The sequence below is a fragment of the Remersonia thermophila genome, chromosome 3, assembly GCF_042764415.1.
Source record: "Remersonia thermophila strain ATCC 22073 chromosome 3, whole genome shotgun sequence".
NCBI classification, from domain to species: Eukaryota; Fungi; Ascomycota; class Sordariomycetes; order Sordariales; family Chaetomiaceae; genus Remersonia; species Remersonia thermophila.
The window spans coordinates 3,990,199-4,015,266 of record NC_092219.1 but is presented as its reverse complement, the minus strand read 5'-3'; the positions used below and the strand labels follow the sequence as shown (position 1 = coordinate 4,015,266).

At 61.0% G+C, this 25,068-nt stretch overlaps 10 protein-coding genes across 10 annotated transcripts; 4 read left to right on the top strand and 6 right to left on the bottom strand.

The window, feature by feature from the left end:
• Nucleotides 1–3,885: 3,885 nt before the first annotated feature.
• On the bottom strand, nucleotides 3,886–6,000 carry VTJ83DRAFT_3976 (uncharacterized protein; the record flags this gene model as incomplete). The annotated part of the gene is made up of 2 exons (XM_071010413.1): nucleotides 3,886–5,577; nucleotides 5,641–6,000. The coding sequence occupies 2 exons, from the start codon at nucleotides 5,998–6,000 to the stop codon at nucleotides 3,886–3,888; spliced, it is 2,052 nt and encodes a 683-aa protein (XP_070867854.1).
• An 808-nt stretch (nucleotides 6,001–6,808) lies between these two features.
• VTJ83DRAFT_3975 (uncharacterized protein) lies at nucleotides 6,809–7,837 on the top strand (the record flags this gene model as incomplete). Its single annotated transcript, XM_071010412.1, has 2 exons — nucleotides 6,809–7,049; nucleotides 7,131–7,837. 2 exons carry the CDS (start codon nucleotides 6,809–6,811, stop codon nucleotides 7,835–7,837), a joined length of 948 nt encoding a protein of 315 aa, XP_070867853.1.
• A 579-nt stretch (nucleotides 7,838–8,416) lies between these two features.
• VTJ83DRAFT_3974 (uncharacterized protein) lies at nucleotides 8,417–9,550 on the bottom strand (the record flags this gene model as incomplete). The annotated part of the gene is made up of 3 exons (XM_071010411.1): nucleotides 8,417–8,464; nucleotides 8,526–8,733; nucleotides 8,805–9,550. 3 exons carry the CDS (start codon nucleotides 9,548–9,550, stop codon nucleotides 8,417–8,419), a joined length of 1,002 nt encoding a protein of 333 aa, XP_070867852.1.
• Nucleotides 9,551–11,852: 2,302 nt separating this feature from the next.
• On the top strand, nucleotides 11,853–12,527 carry VTJ83DRAFT_3973 (uncharacterized protein; the record flags this gene model as incomplete). Its single annotated transcript, XM_071010410.1, has 3 exons — nucleotides 11,853–11,994; nucleotides 12,075–12,231; nucleotides 12,296–12,527. 3 exons carry the CDS (start codon nucleotides 11,853–11,855, stop codon nucleotides 12,525–12,527), a joined length of 531 nt encoding a protein of 176 aa, XP_070867851.1.
• Nucleotides 12,528–12,951: 424 nt separating this feature from the next.
• On the bottom strand, nucleotides 12,952–14,933 carry VTJ83DRAFT_3972 (uncharacterized protein; the record flags this gene model as incomplete). The annotated part of the gene is made up of 5 exons (XM_071010409.1): nucleotides 12,952–13,399; nucleotides 13,513–13,914; nucleotides 14,062–14,189; nucleotides 14,291–14,361; nucleotides 14,579–14,933. The coding sequence occupies 5 exons, from the start codon at nucleotides 14,931–14,933 to the stop codon at nucleotides 12,952–12,954; spliced, it is 1,404 nt and encodes a 467-aa protein (XP_070867850.1).
• A 658-nt stretch (nucleotides 14,934–15,591) lies between these two features.
• Nucleotides 15,592–16,620, bottom strand: VTJ83DRAFT_3971 (uncharacterized protein; the record flags this gene model as incomplete). The annotated part of the gene is made up of 1 exon (XM_071010408.1): nucleotides 15,592–16,620. The coding sequence occupies one exon, from the start codon at nucleotides 16,618–16,620 to the stop codon at nucleotides 15,592–15,594; it is 1,029 nt and encodes a 342-aa protein (XP_070867849.1).
• Nucleotides 16,621–17,608: 988 nt separating this feature from the next.
• On the bottom strand, nucleotides 17,609–19,020 carry VTJ83DRAFT_3970 (uncharacterized protein; the record flags this gene model as incomplete). Its single annotated transcript, XM_071010407.1, has 2 exons — nucleotides 17,609–18,943; nucleotides 19,006–19,020. The coding sequence occupies 2 exons, from the start codon at nucleotides 19,018–19,020 to the stop codon at nucleotides 17,609–17,611; spliced, it is 1,350 nt and encodes a 449-aa protein (XP_070867848.1).
• A 517-nt stretch (nucleotides 19,021–19,537) lies between these two features.
• VTJ83DRAFT_3969 (uncharacterized protein) lies at nucleotides 19,538–20,576 on the top strand (the record flags this gene model as incomplete). The annotated part of the gene is made up of 2 exons (XM_071010405.1): nucleotides 19,538–20,020; nucleotides 20,166–20,576. The coding sequence occupies 2 exons, from the start codon at nucleotides 19,538–19,540 to the stop codon at nucleotides 20,574–20,576; spliced, it is 894 nt and encodes a 297-aa protein (XP_070867847.1).
• Nucleotides 20,577–20,827: 251 nt separating this feature from the next.
• On the bottom strand, nucleotides 20,828–22,036 carry VTJ83DRAFT_3968 (uncharacterized protein; the record flags this gene model as incomplete). Its single annotated transcript, XM_071010404.1, has 4 exons — nucleotides 20,828–20,926; nucleotides 21,007–21,570; nucleotides 21,636–21,820; nucleotides 21,898–22,036. 4 exons carry the CDS (start codon nucleotides 22,034–22,036, stop codon nucleotides 20,828–20,830), a joined length of 987 nt encoding a protein of 328 aa, XP_070867846.1.
• Nucleotides 22,037–23,223: 1,187 nt separating this feature from the next.
• VTJ83DRAFT_3967 (uncharacterized protein) lies at nucleotides 23,224–23,917 on the top strand (the record flags this gene model as incomplete). Its single annotated transcript, XM_071010403.1, has 4 exons — nucleotides 23,224–23,258; nucleotides 23,340–23,500; nucleotides 23,564–23,587; nucleotides 23,664–23,917. 4 exons carry the CDS (start codon nucleotides 23,224–23,226, stop codon nucleotides 23,915–23,917), a joined length of 474 nt encoding a protein of 157 aa, XP_070867845.1.
• Nucleotides 23,918–25,068: the final 1,151 nt, after the last annotated feature.

Sequence of the window (25,068 nt, the reverse complement as noted above, 5' to 3'; positions counted from 1 at the left end):
GGGGGAAAATGTGGAATTCCAGTTGACGATGCGATCGGCGGGGTTGTTGGGTTGCTCTCGAGCAACTTTGTTTCTCCTGAATAGACGCTCTGGAATGTTGGTGACGAGAGTGATCAAGCGACGAGTCGAGGGACAAAGGCTGAGCGATCACATCCAGGGCCAGAGGCGAGGGAGGGAAAACGCAAAGAGGCGCGAACAATTGCGACCGAGGGGGGGGGGGCACGAAGGAGGGCGGGCGTCCCTCTTGTTTACCGGGCTGATTTGACGCGTCTTTCGCGTTGCGGCGCGTTGCGGCCAGGGGGCCCTGTTGTGCCTGGAGCTAGCGCCGGCCGGGCCCCACCCACCCATGGCCAGGGGTGGCGTGGTGCAGGGCCCAAGATCAACAGCGCGGAAACGCCCGAGGAAGGAAATCCGACGCCTGCCCAGGCGCGACCGCAACCCATCGCCTTCTCCCCAACCGGGCCGGTCAGACGGGACTAGAGGGTCGCGGCCAGCCAAACCCAGCGGAACTAGGACGTCAACGAGTCAGGACTGAAGACAATTGAGGGCAACATGTGGATGCCCGTCCTCTATTCTGGCCCTGCAATGTCCCAGAATACATCACAGAAACCTGGATCCCATGGGCACGCCGTCCATCTGATCGATATGGCTCCCGAGCTCCTTCTAGACTACCTACGCAGTACGTACACCTAGGTAGCCAAGGTAGAGTACCCAGCTAGAAGATCTCGCGATGCGGTGTGGTGCGTGCTCCGAAATCTGGGGCGGTGAATTTTCCGGGTCAGGTCCATAGGTAGGCAGTTGCACTTGCATGGCTCTGGGTCTGTGCTTTTCGTCCTCGCTGGGGCTTCCTTGGAGCCAATCGAGGCCCGCGTGACCAGGGGATGTGGTGATTGTGGGGTGCATGAACCGAAAGCCGCCAAGTCAATGCCAGCCCGGCATCTGGACAAAATCCGCCGCGAAACGCGTCCGCGTCTCAATCTAGGCCGGAAAAAAAACACACGAACAAGCTGCTGCAAAGGCGTTGCGCTACTGTGACGTCGGGCAGATCCCATGCCACCTCTCCCACGAGGATCAGCAGAATGTCCCGGAGAATCTTTCCAATACGCAGGCATTCTCGCGCGAGTAATGCAAGACTTGGTCGCCGATTTGAGACGTGATGGTGTGGTGGTCGTTCACATACCAGAGGGAGGCTCCACCCGGCGCACGTGTATCCGCTGCCATGGTTCCCCTTCCCTCTTCCGCCCAGCCTCGATACCTATGTACTACCATATGCATCAAGCAATGAGCGGCCGTGCCAAATAGCCCAACCCAGGCAGCAGCAGCGGCAGCAGCAGCAGGAGGAGGAGGAGGAGTGGCAGCAGCATTCACGTGCTCACCATCGACGCCACCACCTTCAAAGTTCACCACGATGATCGTCCGAGATGTGGCAAAATCGCCGTCGCATCAGCCACCATTACCCGTCCGTCCCGAGACTTTGGCTGCGCATCTCGGGTGGTTCATCAAAAGTTCTCGTATCACGGGCTGGAGTCGTGGTCGTTTGCTCCATCGGCTCTGACTCAGTGCACCAAGGAAGCAATATCATCGTGGCGTCATCGTTGGTCATCCCGGACTTTCCTTTGCCCCTCCCTCGCACCCCCCCCCCCCCCCTCTCTCTTCTCCCCCCAACCCCCTGCCTGGTCCCGAACATGCTCGCTCGTTGAGAGAGCTCCCCTCTTTCGTCACAAGCTCCAAGGAAACGCTCCACCTCCCCCCTTTTTCTCGGCGGAGCCGCCCAGGGGACCGACTGCAGATCCCGCCGCCGCACGTTTCCCACCTATAGCGGGATCGATTTTGGGCCCTAGATCTAGTAGTAGTAGTAGTAGTAGTAACTAGTACTAGGCGGTTGTTGGTGGGGTTTGGGGGAGGATTCATGGTTCGAAGAACATGGAAGTGGATGGAGTAGAGCTCGCCATGCGGCCCTCGGATTTGTCGTCGTGATAGCTTTGTTTACGTTATGCCTTCCGCTCATGATGATATCCACATAACGTTATTGCTGCAGAACACGCGAGTTGAAGACCAAAGGGCCTCCTCTCCTGACATCTGCAGCCCGTTCTGACCAGCATTCATCCATGCGATTACCCATCGTCGCCAGCACGTCCTGCCTGATCATATCCACTCCACCCCACGCGCCAGCCGCGCTGGAACGAACTATCAACCACAAGGCTTGGCCAAGCAAACCACCCAAGGTGCCGACGGCCAGATCGGCTCCGATGCGTCAAGAGTGAATGCCGTGCCCGCGCCGCACTTGGCTGCGACGGCGTCATGCACGGCGCTGTTCCCGATCCTCCAAACCACCCCCGATCGTCCGTGCCGTCGTGGGCTGGGTGGATAACGGATCCGCGCCCAGCCGCGGCGCGGCGCGACGGCTCCTTCGCGAAGGGCCCTTCTCTCGCCCAGCTCCTCCCCCCGCCCACCTAAGCAAGATGCGGGACGGGAGCCAGCCCATCGTACCATCCTCCCGACGAGTAGCGCCGATGGGGTTTCCGCCCGGTCCTCTTTGTACTATACAAAAATGCCGTGATGACCGGGCAACGATGGCTGCGGGTTCGGGCGTGGTGGATGGCCCCAATCGTCCGATCGTGTCCCCCCTCCCCCACGTGGGAATCTTGCATCTTGGTGTGTGTTCGATCGCGATCGAGAGGACGGCGGTTTACCACCCCCCCCCCCCCCCTGTTCAACCCGGTGCTGGAGGAGCCAAGCGGCCCATCTCGCAGCAATAGCGGCACATGTGTGCATATGTAGGTTCCCTGCCATTGTTTCTGGGCCTGCATGTCGTTCAGAATAAGGTTGGCGGCTAAGCGAGACATTTCATGCAGCGTCGCTGCAGAAGCGAGGGGCATGCGTTGGGCTGATTCACCGATAAGATGCGGTACGAAAAGCATCCAATGAGTTGCCGGCCCAAGGTGCCGAGGTGGTGGAAGAGAATCTAGACCGGCTTCAAGACATTTTGTTGTGCTTGGATGCATCATCATCATCATATCATCGAATTTCTGGCTGTGTCTAGCAAAAGAACCAAACAGACCCCTCGTGTCTCTGTCGACGCTCTTATGCTCTTCCGCGTTCGTGCCCGATCATCGAACAAGCCCGTCGGCATCGTGAGGCAGCCAGGGTTCAGGCGGATTTGGCGCCCTGCGTATGGTCCTATGTGAAGATGTATCAGGTTGCAACCTCAAAGTTTAATTAGAGGTTGCTGTGGGAGTCCGGCAACCTGGACATGGATGCGTGGATGTATGGTGGGCCCAAGAAGAACGGTGATGAATTATAGAGCCAATGCCTACCATCTCATAATATCTAGATGCGTGGTGCTGATTGTTTATGGCGGCGCGAGAATGTCTGCGCTCATGACAAAAAATAATCATTTGATAAAAAAGTCTTAGAGATGAAAAAGACAAAAACCAACCATGAACCATGGCAAGAACGGTAAACGAGCTTATACGGGGTTGTGCCTTTTTATTTTTCTTTTCTTATTTTTCTTGTTCTTTTTTTCTGCCTCTCTCTCTCTCTCTCTCTTTTTTTTTTTTTTTTTTTTTTTTTTCTTGGTTGGTTTGGCAGACTGCTGGAGAAAAGACAGCACCTACTTCTTCCTATCTCACCGGCTGATGCTTATGCATCTTCACGCTCCGTTATTGACGAGTCTCACGTGAATCAAGATCGTTATCTCCTAGATTGACCTATCGACTTTGACCACGGTCTACTAGGCCCAGAGCGATACCAATCTCGGACCCAAGGAAGCATGGTGCTGCCAAGTGTTAAGCTGCCACGATGACTCTTCACATTGCTCCTTGTCCATATCCATCCTTCGTTTCATTTCTCTGTTGCTACCCCGTGCATCGCTGTGCATCGCCGTCAAGCCCACCTCGTCCTGACAAACTCCACCCACTTCCCCAAATCCTCCAGCCTCTCCAACAACGCCCCCAAATCCTCCGGCGTGCGCTGTCGTCCGCCGGGGGCCGTCGCGTTGCGCTCGTCCAGCACGTCCTGCGCCGCGACCCGCACGTGGCCGTTCTGCTCTATCTCTAACGTGACGTGCGCCGTTTGGCTGTCGCGGAATGGGAAGACCACCCGCAGGGACGGGCCATCGGGGGTGATGGATAGGTCGACGTCGATGGGCAGGGCAGAGCCCTCGCTGTTGGCGCCGTCGGCCGCGTTGAAGGTTGGGGTGGCGGGATCGTCAGACATGAGGGACTCGTAGTCGGAGGCGTTGGTGGTCACCGTCTTCGTCGTTGTCGTGGGCTGCGGCGTGCCGGGCGAGGCGGAGGATTGTTTCTCGGCCGGGCCGAGCAGGTCTGACGGGTCGGAGGTTTCTTGGAAGCTGCGCTTGAGCAGCGTGGCCAGGAAGATGTACTGTCGAAGGTACGGAAGAATGGTGATGAGCTGCTGGGGGTGGGAGAAGAGAATCTCCGAGACAGTCCGGCCGAACACGGCGTCGTCCACGTGGAGCGTGTAGGCGTGGCTCGCCAGCGAGATCTTTGTCTCTCCGGCCGCCACGTACGACGTCATCTTCTTGTGCGAGATGGTTTTGGATTCCTGCAACGGTGGGAGGTTGCGGCCGGCGAGGACCAGGCTGTCGAACGTCGCGTTCTCCTTCGGCAGATCCGGCGTCAGGACGCACCCAAGCCGCCGGATGCCAAACCACAAATCCGACGGCATCGGGACGGGCGGGTCGAAGATGGCTTGGAACGCGGCGTCGGGGAGACGGTGCCCGAGGAGGGGCGAGTCCTGCATGGGGTCGGCCTTTGCCTGTTCTGACGCAGGAACGAAAGTGGCCTCGGGCTCCATCCAGTCGATGATGGGGCCCTCCGTTTCCAGCTCGCCCTCCAGCGGCACCTTGACGACGTCGGGCCCGATCCACGATTCGGAGATGCGGACGGGGCTGACATCCAGGCCCCCGAGGCGGGCGCATCCGATCAGGATGGTCCATATCCGGTCCTTGTCTGCTGCCCGCGTGGCCAGCGCGCCGTCCAGCACCAGAAACCTTTCTTCCTTCCAGTAGTCGATGGCCATTCCGACGCGGCCCCTCTCGTTCATGGCGGGCTTGCCGCTCTTGGTGCACATGACAAGATTCGTCAGGTGCTTGTCGCCCTTTTCGGCCACGGCAGGGTGCTCGCTGCGGGCGCGCTGCAGCTCCCATGCGTGGAGGCGGCAGAGGCTCTCGTAGATGCCAGCTACAGCCTCGAACATGTTAAGACCGGGGTTGATGCTCAGCTTGTCAAGCATGGCCAAGCGCTCAAAGTTGGCCGCGAAGCGGTCCAGCGACTTGGTCAAGGGGCTCTGGCCCTCGACCAGCTGCAGGCCCTTGGAGAGGATCTCGCTGGCGGCGCCGGCGTGCTTGTTGACGATCTCGGTCGAGTCGGGAAAGCTCAGGGTGACCAGCTGGACGACGTTGTTGGAGAACTCGATCAGCAGCTCGAGCGCAGACCCGGCGATGATCAACGTCTTCTTGTCATCGCTGCCGATTCCCTTTTCCCACATGAACTCGAGCTCGAGCTTCTTTGCTAGCCTCTCGAGGCCGGCCTCGCTCACCAGGCCTTTGCTTCGCTTCAGCGGCGCGTGTTAGTCGCCGCCCTCCTTGTGTGAGCCTCGCGAGGGCGCAAAACGTACGCTTAAGGTGGAAATGACCCAGTCCAATCGCATCGCCTTGTCCTCCTCGCTGGATAGGCTCAAGTCGGGAAACCCGTCGAGGACCGAGTCGGCGGCCGGGTTGATGCCCAAAGCGTCGAGGGCCGCCGAAACGGATGGGCTGTCAAAGTTCACGGGCCCGATCGATCCGCGGCCCAGGGTGGCCATCGTAGCGGGCGATTTCTTCACCTGCTGGGGCGACGACCGCGGGCCGTGAGGGGAGAAAGCGGCCTGGGTGATGGAGAAGGGGGTGGACGCCGCGGGTGTCGCCGCCGCGCCATGGTGCGTTTGTGAGGGCGTCCTGCCCTGCTGCGACAGGGGCAATCCGCGCGGGGTTGACATCGTGATGAACCGGGTGGCAGGAGGTCAACGTGATGTGAGAGATGCGGCGCTCTCATTTATCGCACGTTGGTGTGTGAGCATGTCATGGCAGAAGACAGCGATGAGCCCCGAGCTCTGTGGTAGCGAAAAAGGGAGGACCGGGAACGCGAGGGGCGAGGCCGAGAAGTCGAGGTTGGAGTTCTACAGAATTTACGCCCTCGTTTGTTGATGGATCTGTACCGTGATCAGTTCTGCTTCACAGCGGCCGGTATCTGGGGTCAATGAGCTTGTTGTTGTGTTATGGTGTGCAACCACCCTTGGGTCGTTTCCGAGGTTGCAGAACAAGCAGAAAGCCACGCGACAACCCTAACCCTCGATCCCTCGTTGTAACGTTACCAGATTACCGTGAACGGTACCAGCACCGGTACCATGGTACATGCGCCTCGATGCTCCAAGTCCTCGACATCCTTCCACCAGACCAGCCAGTCCATGTTCTGGATTGCTCGGTGAACCGTGCAAACCGAATCTCTGGAGAACGATCGAAGCCATTTTTTGCAAAGGGGCTTTCCGGGTTGGCAAGCATCAAGAACATCGGGACCCTTTGGAATGCCAGAGGACCATTGTCGGCCTCCTGGGGCTGACGGCAGGGATCTTTGACGTTACGGCGTTTCGCAGCTCCTGGGATTCATCAGAGCTTCCACCTCAACCAACCCACATCATCAGCAACCCCGCGCCGCCAGGTCCGTCACGCCGTGACGGTGCATACCCGACTTGCTCCAAGGCCCTCGTAGGCAGATACGCCAACCGCATCACCGACCCTACCGCCGCCATGAACGGCATCAACGGCGGCAACATGCCCGGGGGCATGCCGCCGTTCCCCGTACCCGCCGGCCACCAGGCCGAACTCAACTACATCTACGGGATGGTCGAGGAGCTGAGCCGCCAGCTGGCCGAGAACCAGCGCACTCTCGAGGAGGTGGTGGCCGGCGTGGGCCGCGTCCGGAGCCGCGCCAGGGCGCAGTCGCTGGGTAACGACGAGCTCATCGAGGCCGCGGGCGACGAGATCAAAGGTTTCGTTGTTCCACCCCCCCTCAGCTCCAACCGATCCTCTCTTGTCCCGAACCCGCCTCGCTGACACGCTTCCCGCACAGCCCAAGAGCCCAACCTCGACACCCTCATCTCGATCCTCTCGGAAGCGCTCGACAAGGCCAAGTTCTCCCGCGACGCCAACGCCGCCCTCCTCTCCCAGTACGCCGCCGTCCTCGCCACCATGCTCAAGCAGTTCCACGAGTACAAATCCCGCCACGTCGCCGACGTGGCCGCCTGGCACCGCAGCTACCGCGCCCAGCTCGCCGAGGCGCGCGCCGAGAACTCGCGGCTGCGCGAGCAAATGTGGGAGATGCAGGCGCGCGCCGCCCGGGCCAACGAGATGCTCCGCCGCTTCCGGCAGCGCTACGACGAGGACGCGGCGCGCTGGGAGAAGCGCGTCGAGAGCCGCGCCGTGCGGCAGGAGCTGCGGTTTTGGAAGCGCATGGCCATGCCGCACCTGCCCGACGACGATCCCTACTGGAGCGACGATGATGACTTGGTGGACCCCGCAGAGAAGAAGCGGCTCGAGGAGCTGAACAGGCTGGCCGCCGAGCAGCAGCTGGCCGCGGCGGCGGAGCTGGGGGATATCATGGGGGGCGGGGGCGCGGAGGATGGGGAGCTGCTTCCCGAGGCGCCTGCGCCGCCGGCGTTAGGGCAGGGCATGGGTGCAGGAGGTGTGCCGGTGCAGAGGGAGGATGGAGGACCCGTCATGATGCCCATCCCGCCGAGGCCATCGAGCGCGAGCAGCACGGGGTCATCAGGGCAGTGAGAGGCAGACGGCCAAGTGGGCGGCTGAGAGGCATACACGAAGGGTTACTCGGGATTTTCTTTTTCATGCTCAACGGGGAATGGCATAAAGGGCTTCGGCGAGGTGTACATGAGGGTATGGCGTTGGCGTGATAATGACTAGCGATGTCCAGACCATGAAATCCTGGACGAGTTGTTGATCAGATGTATTGCGATTCTATCTTGCTTGCGTTCCTGATGCGACCATTGTCATCCGGGCCACGGTGGGCCCGTCATCCTTCATTCAGCTGCGCCGGTACCCGAAGGGTGGTCTATCTGCAAAACCAGCGAGCTGATTCGACTGCTCTCCGTACTTTTCCTCCTAGCCTTGCGCCCATAAAACGACATCATAACGGCTCTAACATCGGCATCCAACACACCCTGATCCATGAGGGTTGTGCCACGCCCGCCAGTCCTCGGTTGGGCCTAGCCGCCGGCATGCCTTCAGCACGGCGGCCAGAACCCCACGCTCTTGTGGTATCATGTGCAAAACCTTCCTCCACCGCCCTGCATGGTGCTGTTCCCTGCCTCGCATATCCTCACTGAGCCACGGCGCCGTGGTTCAGAGCTGAACCGCATTGTTCAGAATCTTGACCTCCTCGCCGGGTTTCTGCTCGAAGTCGGCTGTCAGCAAGCGGATCCATCCAGCGCCGGGGGGGAAGAGAACGTACGAATGGCGGCAGCCCGATGTATGGGCAGTCCGAACACCTGAAGGCGTCGCCGAGGTAGCAGCTCCCGCATGACCCTGTCTTGCCCTGGACGGTGAAGTCGAGCTCGGTCAGCTCCTCGGACTTGAGCTTGAGCGCGCTCAGCTGGTCGTCGGCCTTGGCCCGCCGCGCCTTCTCCTCGGCTTCCAGTCGCTCCGCGAGGCCGCATGTGCTGTTCAGGAAGAGGGGTTAGTCATCCCGAGCTACCCCGAGAGCGAGCTCTCTGCCAGGGATTCCACATACCAGTCCTTGCACGCCCGCCGCTTCTTCCCCGGCTGCGGCGCGCACTCTGGCGGCTGCTGGATCGGCCTCCTCATGTCTTCCTCCGTGAGCAGCGTCTCCTCGTCGATCACGTTGTCGTCGTCCTCGGCGTCCAGGTCCAGGTCGTCGCTAAAGTCGACGAACCCCACCCCCGCCGGCGCCGCCGTGGTGGGCTCCTTCTTGTTGTTGGCTCCCGTCGCCGCCTTGTTCTTCTTCCCGAACCCCAGCTTGAGCGGCACCACCACCTCCTCGGCATACTCGGGCTTCACGAACCCTTCCGCGCCCCCGGCGGCGGCCACCAAGCCGGCCAGCACCGCCTCCTTGCGCACGGCCGCCTCCTTCTCCGAGCCCGCGTCTTGGCCGAAGCCCGGGACCTCGCCTTGAAGCCGCCCCCCGGACGCGATCGCCGGCACGAGGCGGGACCAGACAGCGCGGTCGGCCAGGAGCGCGGCGGCCTCGCCCCGGCGCGAGCCGTCGGGGTCGGTCAGGACGAGCACGAGGTCATAGGTGGACGGGGGCAGGGAGACGAGCCCGGCGGCGAGGCGGTCGAGCATGTGCAGGTCGGTCGAGGCGCGCGGGTGGGCGGCGAAGAGGGCGCTAAGACGGTCCTCGCGCGAGGCGAGCGAGGGAGGGGCGAGGAGGAGGGTGCGTCTTGACCCGGCCGTGGCTGTCGTCTGTGCGGGCATGGTGGGGTGGAAGTCGGGGGTTAGATCCAGCGCGGGCGGCATTTTGGCGGTGGCGACAAGATGGTGAGAGGTGGCCTTTGATGGTTGAAAGGGTGATTCTTGGAGGATGCGACAGAGGGAGTGAGCGCAAGCGAGGGCGATGCGTGCGGCTTTGAATCGTGGGCCCGCCGCGATAAGTGCGGGATGGGTTGACGAGGGTTGGCTGATAGTGATTGGTAATGATCAAGATTTCCGTGGAGGCGTTGGGTCTGGGGCGGAGATAACTAACTAGCGGGCTGCCAAGCAAGTCACTAGGATTACCAACCCTTCCTGAAGCCAAACCTTTGCCACCGGCTGCAAGGCGAAACCTCGTAAGAAACTTGTTGGAGGGACACAGGAGAAGGCCGAACCGAGAGGAGGACCATCCGAAAAAAAAAAAAAAAATTCTACAGCCACGCCAAGGGGCTTGAAAGCGTAGAACCAGTCATTCGGTACTCGACGTCGCGTACTGCGGTGACGGTTTCGATATCTGTCTGGGGCCGGCTTGGTGAATGCCTATAGTAGAGCGCTGCCCCCCAATTTTGGCACGTGGGGGCGGCAGGCGACCTCAGCGCTGGATCGAGTGACGCAATATGCCGACTTCGGAGTCACCTCATGGCATCCGTTGCACAATGGGCTTCGTTTTATCACCTGAAACGCTGTCAACGGCCAAGCATCATGATGCATGGAGCAAGTCTACGTAGACAGAGCAACCAACACATGCTCGTTGGCTGAATCAGGGGAACGGGGAAATCAACTCAGACGAGTCCCTGTGCAGAACTGCCCGCTCCGCCAGGCCAAATAAATGTCCATCCAATGCACGTACCACAGTAAACATGGACGCGGCAGATCCACTATTCCAAGGAATGCACGGTACACAGCATACGGAAGATTGATGAGGTAGGTCTGCACGACCTAGCTGGGGTGGATTGACTCAACAACAGACCGTGCAAGTCGGTCGTCGGTACCTAGCAGGTAGCTTCATACTATACAAGCTTTTCCCCGTGCGACGCGGAGCACGCGATACGTGCTGGGCGTGTTGGCACAGAGCGCACTGCTGCGATTCCAGCGGGAGCGTGACCGTTCTGGAGGCTTCTGGTGTGGCTGGAAACAGCCGCCTGGAGCCCGCCCGCGCGTTGCGTGATGGAACCCTTCGCAGCGGACGGCTTCGGGCGGTGCCGGGATGGGGCTGGCCTGATGGTGGCAGCGCCGAGCGTTTGGCCTGAGACGCGGTCGACAATGGTACTACTCTGGACCACGCCACCCATGGAGCATGCCCCTGAGGCGAATCTGGATCCCGCCGTTGTCTTTTGCAGAGCTGCCCGACGGGAGTCCCGTCCAAATGGAATTCTCCGAGGCCTAAGCACAGAACCACCGATTCCAACCGTCGTGAAAAGAGGCGTCCAGGCCTTCGCTTGCACGCCCTCTCTGGGGCGGCAACCGGCAGACGGGATCCGGTTGGCAAGGCCCCACTAACCCAGGAGCGGCATGGCGCCGCGCTACCCCGCAAAATACCGGGGGGTCGTGCAGCTGGCAGGTCCAGAGAGTCTCTCCCTGCGACCCGAGGTGGAGAAGCTGATGTCACACACCTCATGGGCATGCTCCCCCGTCTCCAGCATGCATGCCAGCGTTGGCCATGACAATGGCGGCCTCAAAGAAGGCTGCGTAGCTCGATGTCGGCATCAATTGGCGAGCCCAAGCCGCGCAAATTGCAGCCCAGGTGAATCAGAGTCATTCCCCGTCGCTGGGTTACGTTTTCCTGCCGAATTGGGCAACCGGCGGGGCCGGGGACCGGGGACATGGAAGCCGCAGGAAAGTCGACCCAGGCTCATCCTACGAGAAGCAGCCGCTTACACCATATCACGCGACCTCCTACCACCGCCTCCAAGACTCTCCGGCTCCCCACCACTACCCGTGTCCCGCCCCGATGCCCCTTGCTATTGCCCGTTGGGGATGCTCGCCTGATCAGATCCGATCGTTTGTGTGACTGGTTGATGCCAAGGCAACCTGCTCCAAGCTTGCATCCATTGGCGGTCCATTGCCAGGCGTTGACAGGAGTCGCTCGCTTTCCAGGAGCTCCCCCCAACGTCTTCTTAAAGGACCGTTCGACCCCCTTCTCTACCTCGTAATCCTTTCTGCTCATCAGAGACGACTTCCAACTCCCATCATCAAAACGACCGCTTCCATCCCCTCTCGCCGGGATTCCAACTTCCTTGACAACACACATCAGCACACCCAACCAAGAGAACCATCTAGGTGGCTGCGCTCCGTCTAAATCATCTACTTCATCCGAGGGACAATCCGCGTCTTCCTGACATCAAGCTGTATGTTTCCCCTTCCCTTCGCAGGCAAACAAGCCCAACCCCGCATTGCCTTGTGCGACGCTGACCACGACCGCCAGACGATCAACCGCATCCAGACGATCAACCTCCTCCTTCGTATCCAACACAGTCCACAAGCCGCCAACAGTAAGTTTATCCTGCTGACTCCCTTCCCCCCCAACGACACGGGCTTCTCTCTCAGGAGCTAACCATCGGCTGCGCTGCAGTGACTCGGTCGCGCAAGTTCAACGACAAGGACCATGCCGGCCTGGCGGAGGGCACGGCCGTTCCCCATGAGACCCTGCCAAAATACTTTGGCAAGCATGGCTTCCCGGACACCGACCCGAACAAGACCAAGAAGAACGGCGCCGGCCGGGCCAACTGGTATGTAGTCCCCTGTCCTCCCGTACCGTGTGCTTAGAGCCAGGATGGCTGACGCTGGTCCCAGGGGGCGCATCGACGATGACATTCTTGACGAGGACTTCAACTACTTCAATGCCCGCCGCCGCTCCAACAGCAGCACGCACTCGGCCAACGTCGAGCACTTCAAGACAAAGTTCGAGATCAACGAGCCCGAACCTGTCTTTGAGGAGGTGATGGGGCCCGAGGAAGAGGAGCGGGCCGAGAGCTCATCGACGGCCACCAGCGTCGACGAGAACAAGTCTCACAAGGGCTTGTAGACCTGGGGAGGGTCTTTTGGGTGAGGGCAGTCACCCGCGCAGTGCTGCGGGAATCCAACTAGCATCTGGCGGAAGGCGTGCACGGCTGGTGGATCTAGCACGGAGTGCCTTCTATCTGACTGCCGCACCTGGGACGTGGTGCTTCGGTTTCGGACAACACGGCTCGGCATGATAATGTCACTTGTACTATAATTGTTATGTATGGTAGGCACGTTTATGACACCAATTTGATGGCTTGACACACCACCTTCGGCCCGGATGGGAAACTACCTGGCTTGAGATGGCGGCACGGGCGTGTTGCTGCTCAGCCAGGCACGCATTTCCATTGTATGCAAGAGCATGATTGTCGATTCGCTCCGTTGCGGGCAGGTGTCTGAGGACGTCCAGCGCTGGCGTTTGGATGTCGTGTGTAAACAGGTCCAACTTACTCCTCCGGCGCCCGCAAGCTCTCGAGGACGCTGAGCGCCGGCTGCGATGTCGACCCCTCGACTTTGATCCGCCCGACACGGAGCCACGAGCCGTCGTGCAGCTGCACCAGCGCCGACGTCTTGTCCGGGCCGGGCAGGTACCGTCCGAGGTACTCCTCGTCGCAGGCAGCCTCGCCGCCTTCGGATCCGGGCCGTTTCTGAACCACCCACCTCACCCGGCCCTCCTTGGCGGGCTCTGGACGCGGCGCCGCAGGCTCCAGGTCCTCAAAGATGACCCGCTTCGTCTCGACGACGGCGCTCGACGGCCGGGCCCCCTCGCCGTCCGGTGCGCCCTCGCGCCCCTGGCCGCCCTTTTTCTTCTTGCCCCGCGCTTCCTTGCGCACGCGGGCGCGAGCCCACAGCGGGCCCAGAACGCGCGACCGCACCGCCGCGGCGCGCGCGAGGCTGCGCGCGTCAGCCCGGCCCGTCGTCGGCCCGTCGTCCCCGCGGAGCCTTCTTCGGGGGCGATTTTCGGGGCGGGCTCGGGCTCGGGCTCGGGCTCGGCCGGGAGGACGGACCGCACGAGCGGCAGCTGCTTGTCGGCCGGGGTGATCTTGGGGGCGTGGGCGTAGGAGCGGAAGTCGCCCCTTGCGCGGTTCTGCTCGTCGGCGCCGGGGAGGCAGCTCCGGTAGGGAGGGACGTGCAGGCCCCGCTTCAGGGTCTCGACGAGCATGCGCGCCCCTTCGGCCGCGAGCTGGTTGTGGAGGGTTTCAAAGGGGTGGGCTCCTCCTCCTCCTTCACCTCCTGCTTGGTTACCTCCTGGCAAGTCGAGAAGGTCGGGCACCGGGATTCCCGGACGAGGGGTCTGCATGAGCGGGACGCCGGCATCGAAGGAGGCCGGGGAGAGGGTTTGGATGGTGACGCCTGTGTGGGGGCGGCCGAGCAGGAAGGCGTGGTGGATTGGGGCTGGGCCGCGGAGGCTGTGGAAAACGGTTAGAGTTGAAGGAGGAGGGGGGGTGGAGGGAAAAGGGGGACTGACAACGGGTAGCGGTCACGGTAAGAGGGCAAGATTGGAAGCATCGATGAGCAAGAAATGAGAGGGCTGCGGTGGGAGAGGGGGAACGCACTCTGGGAGGAATGACGGGTGGACGTTGAGCCCGCCGTACTTGGCCGCGTGGATGAGGCGTGGCGGGACGAACAGACCGAACGAGACGGCGATGATGAGGTTGATGGGGTCGCCATCGGGTCGGGGCATCTAGAGGGCGAGGTCAGCACCGTGACGAGAAGCGCTGGCTAGCCTCCTCTTGCTTCCCAGGAAAAGGCCGTGGGGAATGGGGAGAGACGGTTGGAACTCACATCCCACCCTCGAAACGTGTCTCGCTCGTGGACAGGGAAGCCGAGCTCATCGGCCAGGATGCGGAGGGGGACTAGGCGGTTATGTATGTGTCAGTCCCGGTTTGAGAGGAATGCGTGTCGAGGAGGAGGAGGAGGAGGGGGGGCGGCAAGCATGAAAATCCCACAGACGAATAAGACAGAGGTAAGGGGGGAGGTAGATGACCAGACAGAAAAACTACCCAGGTAATGCTCATCATCTCCAGACACCTTCCAGCTCTTCGCTTTCTCTCTCGACTCCATGTTGCCTACCTTCCCTGAGGACCTTGTACCCTCGCCCCGTGGGCTTTGCAGGCCGGACGACGACATCAATGGACCGAATCAGGCCCCCGCCATCTTGATCAGATCCCTGGCGCAGCTCCTTGTGCAAGGCACGCAGCGAAGCGCAGCTAAAGTGGTCCGAGCCGCAGAAGAGGATCCTGAGCGGGTCTGAGCAGGGCCGCTGCCACGATGACGGGCTGCTGTTGCTGTACGATCGTATGCTATCAGTACTTGCCGAGGCGACCCTCCTCTGTAACGGCCGCAGCAGAGCCTCGCCGGGCCGGAGCTTGGCCTGCGAGAGGCAGGCAGAGCTCGCAAGGCGACCTCTGTTGATAACGAGCAGCATTGATGTTGCTTTTGTCGCCTGCACGAGTTTTGGAGGGCGTTTTCTTGTGGGTCAACTCATCGAGGCCTACAGAAGGGGCTCCCGGTGGTGGAAGGGATACTAATACCGGATGGTTGGGTCTTATTGTTTCGATTCCCGTTTCAACGGTGGGCATGGAAGGGGTTTTGGGTTGGAGGAACGGTGGAGTTTTTGACCGGGGAGCTCCATGAACCGAGGGAGAAAATACGTTCCTGACGGAAACTGAGCGGTACAAACCATGTCATCTTTCGCAGAGCAACCGTAATTTACGCTCACTTACACGCGGTGACACGCATGTGCCGTCCCGTCTTCACCACCTCAGCAATTTGACCACGGAGACACAAGAGATGGGAACATGGCGAAATGGATTGTCAAATGGTATATAAATTTAAAAGGTACTTGAAGCGAAGAGTCACTGCAACAAGTATGCCAACCAAAGGCGAAGAAAAAAAAAAAGGAGTGTGAAATCGCAACAACGCCCGTTCCCCTGAATGGCAACCGTCTATCCAAACCCAAGCACCACGCCAAGAGAGAGCACCCTATGTTGGTGTGCTCGTGTTGGGACCGGCTTCTCGGGGATGATAGGGTGCAGCGCATGAGACGCCGACGTTGCTGCTCGGTTGGACGTGTTTTTTCTTTCTCAAGCCGACGCCGCGGCGGGCTTGGCGTACACGTTCATCCTGTCGGGGCCGCCGCAGAACTGGTCGAAAGCACCGGAGCAAAGCATGCCGCACTCGGCCGCAGGGGCCGCCTCGCCGCCGAGCTCGTTGCCGCAGAAGCACTCTTGGCCGTACTCGACGCCAAAGTAAGCGTAGTCCTTGCACTCCTCGGCGCAGACCTCGACCGTCATGGCGGAGGAGTGGGTGCTGTGATCCTTGAGCGAGCGGTCGTTGACCTTGTCGGTCCAGCACGACACGTAGGCGAACTCGCCGGCGACCTCGGGGCTGCCGGGGAGGCCGGTGGGCTCTCCGGTCGAGCGGTAGACGTTGAGGCGGTCAGGGCTGCCGCAGTGCTGCGTCTTGTCGCCGCTGCACCACATTTCGCACTCGCTCTCGGGGACCTCGGCGCTGGCCGCGTCCAGGGCCGTGCCGCAGAAGCACTCGGTCTCGTACTCGACGCCGAACCACGAGTACCCGGCGGTGGTGCAGGCCTGGGCGCACTTCTCGAGCGTCATGCCGTGCTCCCTCACGACGTGACCCGACAGGGCGCGGTGCGGCAGGTTGTCGGTGTAGCAGCCGACGTACTCGAAGCCCGGGACGGCGGGTTGCTCGGCGTCGCAGGCCGAGTCGAAGTAGTAGACGTTGAGCCTCATCGGGCCTCCGCACGTCTCGTCGGGGTTGCCGGAGCAGGGCATGCTGCACTCGGACTCGTCGGCCCCCAAGGGCGGCGCGATCGTGCCGCAGTGGCATTCGGACCCGAACTGCGTGCCGAAATAATCATAGCCCTCGCAGTGCGCAGCGCACTTCGCGGCCGTCATGTCGGGGGCGCTGATGATCTTGTGCGGCAGGACGCGGTACTGGTTGTCGGCGTAGCAGCCGAGCGGCTCGTAGGTCAGGGTCGCCTCGGCGTCCCGCGCCGCGTTGAGCACGGAGCTGGGCAGGGCAGAGCCCGTGGACAGGAAGAGAGCCGCAAGCGGCAGGAGCCGCGCGTTGGAGCGACGGACGGCCATGATGGCGGGAGGGAGCAAGGGAGCGAGGGAGGGAGCGAGAAACGAGACACGCCGTTGGGTTGGAAACGAATGACTGCCCTGGCTGAGACGGCCTTGGGGGAAGGAATCCACGGGATGATCGTTACGCGAAGAGGGAGGAGGGGACCACAGAATCCCATGGACGGCGGGCGTCCCGAGACTTTTGAGTCGACGGCATGGTTCGGCGGCGCTCAGTCGACAACGTTACAGCGTAGACCTTCGGCGTGGCGCTCGGGACGAACTATCGACCCTGGCTGTCGACGGGGGTGAAGATTGATCAAGAGAAGTTCCATCGCGCCGGAACCTGGGTTCTCAGCGTGGGCCCCCCACCCGTTCAGTCGGCTGGGAATGGAACCACATCTTGCCTGATTTGTCCTGCGGCGATCGTCTTGTTGGCCCAGCCCTGTGTGGAAGCCCCTGGACCGCGCAGCGAGGCTTCAATAGCGCCGTGCTTCCCATTGCTTAGCTTGGCATCCCCCTGGGCGTTAGCCTTGTCTGCTGAGCCCAGCTGAGTTGATAACGAAATTGGCAACGCACAGGTCCTTCCGTTGAAGCCTCACGGAACCAGGGGGGGGAAGAACCAACATCACCAGAGATCAATGCACTCATGCGTCCACATGTACTCATGTATCGTACCTCAGCTTGCAAAGTCCCGAATGCCCGGCAAATCGCAACATTTTCTGCGTCGAGCTGACCGGCTTTGCTAGCCGGATTTGCGTTCCACGGTCGTGGTGATTGATGCCCAGCAGGAGCTGAGCATGCAACGCAGGCGGAGGAAAAAGTCCATCGCAGGAAAGAAAAAAAAAAAAAAAAGGGGAGTAAAAAGCTTCGACGTGAGGGATAGCGTTGGCTTTCATGTTGAGAGCCATTGATTGACATTTTGCCGAGCCCAACGCCGGAGCTCGCTTTCTTTGGTCCCCTCTTCATACGTATGTACTGTGTACGTAGTAGTATGCATGTAGTTACCTACCTAGCATGCCCTGACGATTTCCCATCGGGACGCTACCGCCCAACGTTCGCCGAGCTCGACGTCCCACACTGGCGGTGCCACCGCTACCAACGCCCCGGGTCGAATTCGATCCGGTTCTCCTCCACCAGCACCCCCGCCGGGCCCATCCGCTTCACCATCCCCGGTCAGCATCACCCTGACCAAGCTTCCCGCGGCGGAACCCTCCGGCACCACCAACCGCCCCACCACCAACGTTAGCCCGAGCCCGCCCGCCGAGACCTCGTCCACCACAACCTTTGCAACCCCCGAGGCAGGGGAAGCAATCCCCAGCACCTGGGAAGCGGCCCAAACCTCGCCCTCCTCGTCCACGCCCCCCTTGGCCTCGACCAGCCAGTCCCGCAGCTCCGCAGCCAGGCCGCCCGCGAGGTACCGGTCTGCTGGGCCCGCCTTGTGCCGTCGTTTGGGCCGCGGCGGGGAGAAGAGCTCGGCCGTCAGGTAGGCGACCGCTGCAGCGCTCGCTGCGTCGGGGCCGGGAATCGATTCGCTCGCCAGGTCGTGGCGTTTGAGGAACCGCGGTGTGCGGTGGTCAGGTGCAACAGCGGGGGCTGGGATGCGGAAGGCGGGGATGGACCGGTGTCTTTTGGACCGTGTCACGACGAGTTCGTCGTCGCCGTCGCCGTCGCCGTGACCGTCGTGGTCGTGGTCGTCGGAATGTGTCCACGACGAGCCTTCGTGGCCGTCGTGATGACGTCGAGGCGACGGTATGGACCGGATGGGTGACAAGTCCGCCGCGCTGCGAGCATCGCCGTCATCGTCGTCGTTGTTGCCCGCGCTGGCGCCGTCTTCCGACTCGGTATGGTACGCGGCCATGTTCTCCCCGGGAGCGTCCGGCAGCACGCCGAGATCCGATGCCTCGGGCGGCTGCGAGCTGGCTATCGGGTCCGTTTCCGCATCAGAAGCCATCGAGATGCGTCTGCGTTTGGGCGAGCGACCCTCACGGGGCGTCTCTCCCGATGACGGCGGGACGAGAGAGGAGTCGGGCTCGATGGGCTCCGGGAGAGAGCGCCGGGTGATGGGTGACGCCGATGGCGAGCCATCTTCAGGAGTGACGGGGGAGCTATCCTCGATGATCTCCTGCGTCGCGCGAGCTCGTCGGATGGTGGAGGGCTTGAAGGCCAGGGCGGGCGTGGTGATGGCAAGCCCTCCCGGACCTGGCGTCGGCCGCGGTGTGGACACGGCAAACCGCGGGGTGGCCTGAAACTGGCCGGATCCCCGGGCCAGGGACGGGTTGGGCGTTTGGCCCTGAGACTGCTGCGCGCTGGGTCTCTTGATCACGAACCGCGGCGGAGCGGGAGTCTGCCAGGCCCGCGGTCAGTTCCAATGTCTCTTGAGGACCTGACAGCTCCCGAAACACTCACTGCAGGCGGCACCATGATGACTGGTGATGGTCACTGCGACAAACTTCCATAGACACCATCATCGTTCACATTGCCCTTTCGACAACATGGCCGCGAAGACGGCCCCGGGGCGTGAGATGAGAGATGAAAGAGGTTGAAGGCCGACTTCTTACTATAGATAACCCTGGGGACATGGGCGAAGTGGGGCTACGGGGATCAGGTGGGTCGGCTGCGCCAAGCGTGCGGTTCTGTGTAACCCCGAGACGGCACCGGCGTACGCAGTAATTACGCCATTTTCTGTCAGTGCAATCAATCAACAGACACGGCGCGTGACCGGGGCGCGTTGCGGTAGCGCGCCGCGTCCCCATGTCCCACATTCGCGACATTGAAACACTGGCCGCCGCCGCCTATCCGTATCCCACCATCAGACACAAAAACTCAATCCATACCGCTTGCTTCACGACGTCACCATTGCCACTCCGAACCCCTCCTCTCCCCCAAAAGCGTAGCGACCTTCTCCTGTTGGATTTTGAACCCATCGTCAGAACAAACAATGTATTCCATATTGCCCCAAACCCCTCCGCGGTTCTCCTTCGGCTCCGGCGCCGAGGTCCACCACCACCTTCATCGGCCGGCCTTCTCGTCGCCGCTCTCGTCGTCGCCCATCCGGGCTTCGTCACCATCGCCGCCGCCTCCAGGGGACAAGATGCAGGAGCAACAACCCAACCCCAACCAGCCCCTTACCCCGTGGGGCCCCAACACCTCCAACGCTCGCCCGCAACACACGCAGTCCTCGCCCATCTTCCCCAGCCGGACCGGCTTGACCAGCCCGACAACGCCGGCGACCGACCAGAACGCCGCAGGGTTCGGCTACGGGACCAACCCCAAGTTCCGCTTCGCGTCGCGCTCCTCGCGGCCGAACCCCGTGCTGAGGCGGCGCGAGGACGCCCAGGAGAGCCGGAGGCGGCTGTTTTTGCAGAACGTGCGGCAGAGGCAGGAGGATAGGAGGTGGGAGATGCGCGGTGGGGAGGATGAGGTAGGATTTTTTTTTCTTTTTCTGTATCTTCTTGTTTGCTCGTCTCGTTTGTGTCTTGTTTTGCCCGGGCGTCGTTCTCTGTCCTATGCTTGCGTCTCCCGTGAACCTCCCAGAGGCATCTCGCTGACATGCTCTCGTGCATCAGCTTCTCAAACTCGAATGGCAGCGCCTGAGCCGCGAGCGCCAGCAAGCTCTCGAAGCCGAGTTCGCCCAGTTTGACATCGACCTTGCGGCGCGCGAGGAGGAGGAGGAGCTGCGCTGGATGCAGCAGCAACGGCAGATGCTTACGTCCGCTCCCAACCCTCATGACCGCGACCTCGACGCGATGATGGCCGACGTCATCGCGCAGCAAGAGGAAGCTGAGATGCAGGCCTTGCTCGAGGCGTTAGAAAGCGGAGGGCGAGCTCCGGCCCAAGAGCAACCACGACAACAACAACAGCAGCAGCAGCAGCTGTTTTCTGACGATGACTATGATGACGTGTTTATGGATTTGATACACCAGGAGGAGAGCCAGAGTCAGATGGCGGCTGATTCGCAGGATGTTGAAATGTCGTGACACCTCCCTAGGTGCACGCTGAGAAGCGGGTGTCGGTCTGAATGGGTACGCGCTGTACAGCAACGGGTAGGCACGCATCGGTCGGAGTTCTAGGCGTCAGGGGAGACGGGGCAACAGTCAACAGGCTGGGCTACGGGCTGTGGGGATCAGATTTGGGCTTGAGCTTATTTTTTTTTTTTCCTGGCATCGATAAGGTATTTGTATTAAGAACCATTCTGGGTCTATGGGGCTGTCTATATATGTGGCAAGCTTTATTGCGGGTTGCAGGAGTCCTCGGGCATGTTGAGGACGTCCTGGGCCGAGGGCATGTCGCCGACGAGGTCGGACGGTGGGGACCCGGTGGCTTGCATCTGTTTCGCATCGTGCGGTTAGCGCTGTTGGTCTGGCCACGAAAGCCATCAGTAGATCTCTTCTCCCCTCCTATGCATACCTTCTGCATGCGATCGATGATGTACTCGCGATCGGCGGGGTTCGCATCCGAGTACGTCGCCTCCTCAAACTTGAGCACAATCTCGCGCACCAGCGTCCGCTGCTCCTCGTACCGCTTCATGTCCTCGGCCGACGTCTTTTCGCGGTTCTTGTCCATCCACTCGGGGAACTTGTCGTCGAGCTCCTTCATGGGCTCGTACAGAATCTCCTTGTTGGTCAGCTGCTCCATCATGCCCATGAGCATCTTGGAGAAGTCCTCCTCGCTGCCCGCCCCGTCCAGCCCGCCGCTCTGCATCTGCCGGAGCAGCTCCGCCAGGAAGTCGTCCGACGCCCCGTCCGCGGCGGCGGCGGCTGTCGCTTGCTCGCCCGACGTCTGCATCCGCTCCATCGTGCGCCGGATGGTTTCCTGGAACGACGGCGCGGGCCCGGCGGCGGGCGGGGTCGTCGAGGAGGGGCCGGCGGCGGCGCTTGGCTCCGCGGTCGGGGCGGAGGCCTGCTCTGTGCTCGCCGCTGCTGCCGAGCTCAGCTCCTTGAATATGCTTTCAAACTGGGCCTGCATCTCGGGCTGTGCGACGTTAGCGCTCACCGTCGCAACCAGGCTGGGGTCGGCCGCGGGGACCCGTCGCGTACCGATTTCTCCAGTTCTCCGAGAAGATCTGCCATGCCGGCCTGCAGCTGCTTGGCGAACTCCTCGTCGGAGAGGACGGGCTCGTCTTCGGAGGGGGCTGCGGCGCTGGCCCCGCTCGGTGGTTGCGCCGTCGGCGGTGTCAGCTTTGGAGGTTCGAGCTGGACGGTCGAGAAGTCGTTGAGCATGTCTGGAAGAGCCGTTAGGATCGCGAGAACACCCCAAAGCCGGAGGCCGCGCATGCGGAGGCGCTGCGGGCCGACTTGCCATCCAGGTCGTCAAGATCATCCTCGTCTGGGTCGGGCACGTCTTCAAAGTCCTCGACGGTCGCGGGCTTCGGCGCGCCCGCGTTCGCAGGAGGCTCCTCGTTGGGAGGGCCGCCGGCGGTGGGTGCCGTCGCAGACATGATTCCGTTGTTTCTGTCGCTCGGAGTGTTCCCGGTCGGGGTGTCAAGAGAGAGAGGGGGGGAGCTTCTGGTGTGTTTTTGAGCCGAGGTAATCCTCGAGTTGTTTGCTTCACCGCCGGCTGGGTTGGGGATGGGCTTCGGAGCTTTCTGGATGGAGATCGGGTGGGCTGTGCGTCAATAGCGTTTGAAAGAAGAGAGGTGCTCTCCGACAGTCGTCATCAGTGTCGGGTTGGGTGTTCAAGCCATCGACGTGACTCCTGTTGTCGTAGAGGTGCCCTCGGGCCATGTGCCACGAAGTAGCCCCACCGAGGGGCTGTCCCGCACTGTGCCCATCCCGCCGGGTGGAGCTCCACTGCCCCGTTTGGGGGGAGGGGGGGTGACTTTCACGTGTTTGACGTCGTGCACGCGACAACCCCCCGGGAAGAACAACCACCCGGTGCCCCCCTGTGCATTCCACGGCCGGGAACAGCACTATGGTGTCTGGAGGCAGCTGACTATGTTCAGTTGCATATCAGGCAATCTATCTAGGCATTTATCTTGTTTCATGGTTCATCAGTGCTGAACCTCGTGCATCTCCCCTACGGCCCTTAGGTTGCCTGTCAACCTAAGCGGCTAGAACATTCCTAGAGTCCTTGTCCACCTTCTTTGCCTTCTGATTGGGTGCCATGCGAAATCCTCCGTCGAAGGAGTAGCATACAACCCCGTCCTGGGATCGCTACAAGTACATGAACGTACATAGGTAGTGTAAGGTAAAGGACCGACGGGAACCTGCAGGTGTGGGTATCCCGCACCACCACCGCAGGCTGCGGCCCGGCTCTCTGGCCCCACCGCCGACCAGGGTGTGACGAGCGGAATGGCCCGTGCGCCTTTAACGACCTGCCCAAGACCCATCAACAAGGCGCACCTTGACGCCATTGCGGCAGCCTTGAAGTCTCGCTTTGCTTCGTCACGACAGTTCAGGAACACCTCCATACAAAAATCTTGGGGGTTTTTTCTTTTGGAAGACCTGTTGGATCTTCCTCTTGAATCCTTTCCCCGAGGCTCTTGCGTTCTGCCCGATTTCCCACGCAAATCCTCCCCGCGACCTTCGAATCCACCGACGACACAGCCCCGAGCGGCGCCCGGCCACCTACCTATCCTTCCAAGTTCATCTCCAAACCCCTCAGATTTCAATCCCTCACAACAAGATGTCGCTGTGCCAGAATCGCCTACAGGAGGAGCGGTACGTCCAACAACGCCGCGGTCGGCGGCCGCCGGCTGGCGATCCCGAGACAGCCCTGCTGACCGTCTTTCGCCCCTCCAGGAAGCAGTGGCGCAAGGACCACCCGTTTGGGTTCTACGCGAAGCCCCAAAAGAATGCCCAGGGCGTGCTTGACCTAAAGGTCTGGGAGTGCGGGATTCCCGGCAAGGAGAAGACCATTTGGGAGGGCGGCCTCTTCAAGCTGATCGTCACCTTTCCTGATGGTATGCGATACAGAGTCTCGGATTTCTAGCTTCAAGACGATGGCCGCTAACCGCCTTTTGCAGAATATCCTACAAAGCCTCCAAAGTGTGGGTTGAGCTCGGCCGGCAGGGGTTTGTCCTACTCTAGCAGCGACGCACGACTAACATGTCACCTCCCATCTAGGTAAATTCGTCCCGCCGCTGTTCCATCCCAATGTGTACCCCTCGGGCACCGTCTGCCTTTCGATTTTGAACGAGGAGGAGGCGTGGAAGCCGGCCATCACCATCAAGCAGATCCTGCTGGGCGTCCAGGATCTCCTCGACGATCCCAACCCCGAGTCCCCAGCTCAGGCCGAAGCGTACAACATGTATAAGAAAGACCGTGCGCAGTATGAGAGGAGGATCCGGCAGATTGTCCGGGAGAACCAGGCGCCGTAGGCGGGATAGGACACCACTGAGGGACGAAATGATTGGGATTCTGCTTCATAGGAGTTTACGTGATACCAAGGCGTTTATGGGCAGATATGGCATAGTCCACTGTGGTAGGCTGATAGCAAGGCAATGGGATTGTGCTTCTGGATTCGCACGTCAGGCTTTGGTTCTCCGTCAAGGGCGGCGACCGAGATGTGGCTTGGGTCCTGTGCCTGTCTGAGCGCGATCGCCAACTGGTCACCCTGCACGCAGCTTTCGCGGCCTCGCCCTCTCGCCCCCGAACTCAAGTCACGTCGACGTTCCAACTGTTAACCTCACTCAGAGCAGGGTCGCGGGAAGGGTGTTGGAAGGAAAGGAGACAAGCAAGGGGGGGACATGCTATGCATCTAGGTCTACCCTTCCTCCACAAGAGCTCACTGGCCATGGGGGCTGCAGAAATCTCACATTACCCATGGGAACCAAAAGAGAAAAAAGAGAAAGAAAATAAAGAGAGAGAGAGAGAGAGAAAAGGGAAAGAAAAGAATCAGGAAGAAAGACGCAAAGCTTACAGGAAAACTGGAGGAAAACTGGAGGAAAACCTCCATCGACCACATGAGTCCCGGCGCACCAGTTGTCCTTGCCCGCGCAAACCAGACCAGGTTAAAGAAAGCTACAGTACATCAAACATATCTGACCCCATTTCCCTACAGTCTCATCAATCCGGCTACGTCGTCCACGTCGACCAGCCGTTCTCATTCCCCATATCTCCAGACCGAGGCCGGCCGTTCTGAGCCGCATCATCCGAGGAGACTCTCCGCTGGTTTGATCCGGACTGCTTTCAGACGACCCAGAGGCCTCCTGGACGCTCATTTCGCTCCTAGCCGCCCGAAGAGCCGCCCCCCGGGGGCTTTCTGCGTATGGACTTCACGTCGATGCCACACTGGAACCTCATTCTTGACGGGGAAAATCGCGGTGCCCTCTTCGACCGCCGCGTTCGGACAGGTCCTGTCCGGATGGTCATACGCTTAGCAGATGGAGCCATATCTTGTTGGGCCAATTTTTGACGGCATGACCATGCTCCCTGCACTTTCGACAGCGCGTTGTGCGAGGACAGCACTTTGTGTGATGAGAATCCGACCCACAGGCCGACCGCTTTGGACACTTGTGGGTGGAATGGG